General features: G+C 35.7%; 1 protein-coding gene across 1 annotated transcript in view; it reads right to left on the reverse strand.

Moving 5' to 3' along the window:
- polo (Serine/threonine-protein kinase polo) overlaps nucleotides 1–2,500 on the reverse strand; it is a 52,236-nt gene that overhangs the window by 48,549 nt on the left and 1,187 nt on the right. Inside the window, exons 2-5 of the mRNA XM_043008067.2 lie at nucleotides 1,602–1,826; nucleotides 830–1,047; nucleotides 540–635; nucleotides 130–329 (exon numbers count right to left, since the gene is read on the reverse strand). Coding sequence (XP_042864001.1) covers nucleotides 130–329; nucleotides 540–635; nucleotides 830–1,047; nucleotides 1,602–1,826 — 739 coding nt within the window. The remainder of the gene's footprint in view (nucleotides 1–129; nucleotides 330–539; nucleotides 636–829; nucleotides 1,048–1,601; nucleotides 1,827–2,500) is intronic.

The following is a 2,500-nucleotide window of genomic DNA, read 5'->3' on the forward strand; positions in this document are numbered from 1 at the left end:
CATCTGCCTTTACGACTGATGCTGCCTTGACAGCAAATCATGCCATCCGCTATCAAAGGGTTAATATATAAAGTTTGTTCAGCTACCATGAAACAAAGAAAAGTAACTTCACATTAAGTAAACTCTTACCCATAGTCATAAAGTCATCAGCTAGGATACTGTCAACATTAGGTCTACGTGTGGGGTCCCCCTGCAGCAATCTTTGGATGAGGGACCGAGCTAGTGGACCAATGCGAGATGGAATGTGATATTCATTTTTCTTGATCCTCATATAAGTGTCCTTTAGTGTCTGAGTTTCAAATGGAGGCTTGCCTACCAACAAAGTATATCTGAAATTATACAAAAAATTATTAGATTACACTTGTTGCAAATGCAAAAAAATAAATATATACCTATAATGTTTTAAATATAATTGTAGTAAGATATAACAATCAATCAAATGAACATGTTATTTCCACTAAAACCAGATATAAAATCCACAACTCCCACAATTAGTCAATTTCCAACATGTATATGAAAAAAAAAGGTATGTTACTTACAAAATACAACCTAAAGACCACACATCAACTTCATAACTATGGCCCTTCTTGCAAAGGATTTCTGGAGCAATGTAATTAGGAGTGCCGCAGAGTGTTCTGTTGGGATAATGGGATGAAAGTCAATTGTCAATCTTATTAATTTCCTAAAATGTATGACACAAAGATGTTGACGCAAATTGCAAAGAGTGAGTAATAATCATATATCAAGCAGTAACTTTGAAAATAAAACAAAATAGCTATTCTGAAGATAATGAACTCAACAAAACAAGAACATGTAATATGCATTTTACCTCTTTCTCTCTCCTTCATAATCTACTCTCGTTGCAAGACCAAAATCACCAATCTTCAGTTCCATTTCATCATTAAGAAATAGATTTCCGAGCTTCAGATCTCTGTGAATCACTTTGCGATCATGAAGATGCTTAACTCCCATCAACAGCTGCTTCAGGAAATACCTTGTCTCTGGTTCTGTGACAGCTTTACGACGCTTGTGCAGTTCCATCAAGGACTGAGAAAATAGAGAAGCAAAATAAATAACACAGGTTCACCTTTATTTTTGTAATCAAGTTACCTTTGAAGAAACAGATCTTCTGTCATAGAGGGATGAATGTGTAATTCCATTTTATTTGTTTGCAACAACACTAAATGCTCCAGACAGATAAGAACTGATAAGAAGCAGCTGTGTCAATTGCAATTAATCTTGCTTGTGCCTGCGCTTGCTCCTTAACCCTCTTATCACCACTGAATGGGAACCAAACTAGACCGGAGTTCAGAGAGGCTATCAACCAATCAGTGGAAACAGAAGGTGCAGTTTGCAGCGGTCTGCTAGAAACTAATGCTTTTTTTTTAAGTTTTGAGTATGTCAAAACATTAAAAAAAACACAAGGTACACCTAGGTTAGGTTATCCACAAGTCTGAACTGATCCAAACTCGTGAAGCATTAGATCCAACACCGGCAACAGACACAAGCATCTATCTTATTTTTTTAAATAAACAATACGGTAAAATTCATTCAAAAATTACTCATACAGCTTTGACCGAGTACATAAGAAAAAAACTCACCCTTCTCCTGCACAGCTCAAGAATAATGTAAACATTATCCGAATCCTCAAAGAATCCATGAAATCCAACAATGTGTTTATCCTTTAAGCTACGGTGGATGGAAATCTCCTGAGACATTTTCTCCTTCTGGTGCTGTTTGACGAGGAGAGACTTTGCTACTATCTTCCCAGCAAATATCTCTTTCGTCTTCATGTCTGTTAGTTCGTAGCATCTTGCAAAACCTCCCTGTAAAAGAAGAAGTAAAATTAGGAACCATGATTATTTTAGGTAATTCATTAATGCACCTTCGAATCTACCATCATTTTAAGTAAAAACACCATTACGGGTAATGTATACAAGCTACCCACAGTAGCTATCAAAATAGGACTTTCCTTCTCATATTTACACTGACTATGTTCAATTCAAATGTAATTGAAACTTGTAGTGATCTGTAATGGATGGCCTACAATCTTAAATTTAACTTGATATGGTACAGGCGAAGTCGTCAAAAGATTGCAGGGGCCTCTGCATTTTATACTCTGGCTCAACCATTAAACCTCTACAAACTATATACTAGTAAGATGGAACTTGGAATAGGTTCTTTGACAATAAATCACCAGAAGGTCAACAAACTTTATCATACCAGAATATGTGTTGAAAGTTGTTGACCTTTGTCAAAGCCCCAACATGGGCTTGCAGTTTCTAATCACATAACTTCTGTATGAACATAACATACAGAATAATTGAAGAGTGTATATAATCTAAATGATCTCAGCATCGGCAAAAGAACATTCAGAGAATATGTAAGATAAGAAAGAGAAAAAAAATCCAAGACTGATGGGCGCAATAATATAAGATAAATCAGAATAATTCCAGTCTATGACCTAACACATTCCTAATGGGTTTTCTCATCCCAATAA

This window comes from Penaeus japonicus, unplaced genomic scaffold (genome assembly GCF_977035675.1).
Source record: "Penaeus japonicus unplaced genomic scaffold, GWHDUDI00000001_assembly GWHDUDI00000010, whole genome shotgun sequence".
Classification (NCBI taxonomy): Eukaryota; Metazoa; Arthropoda; class Malacostraca; order Decapoda; family Penaeidae; genus Penaeus; species Penaeus japonicus.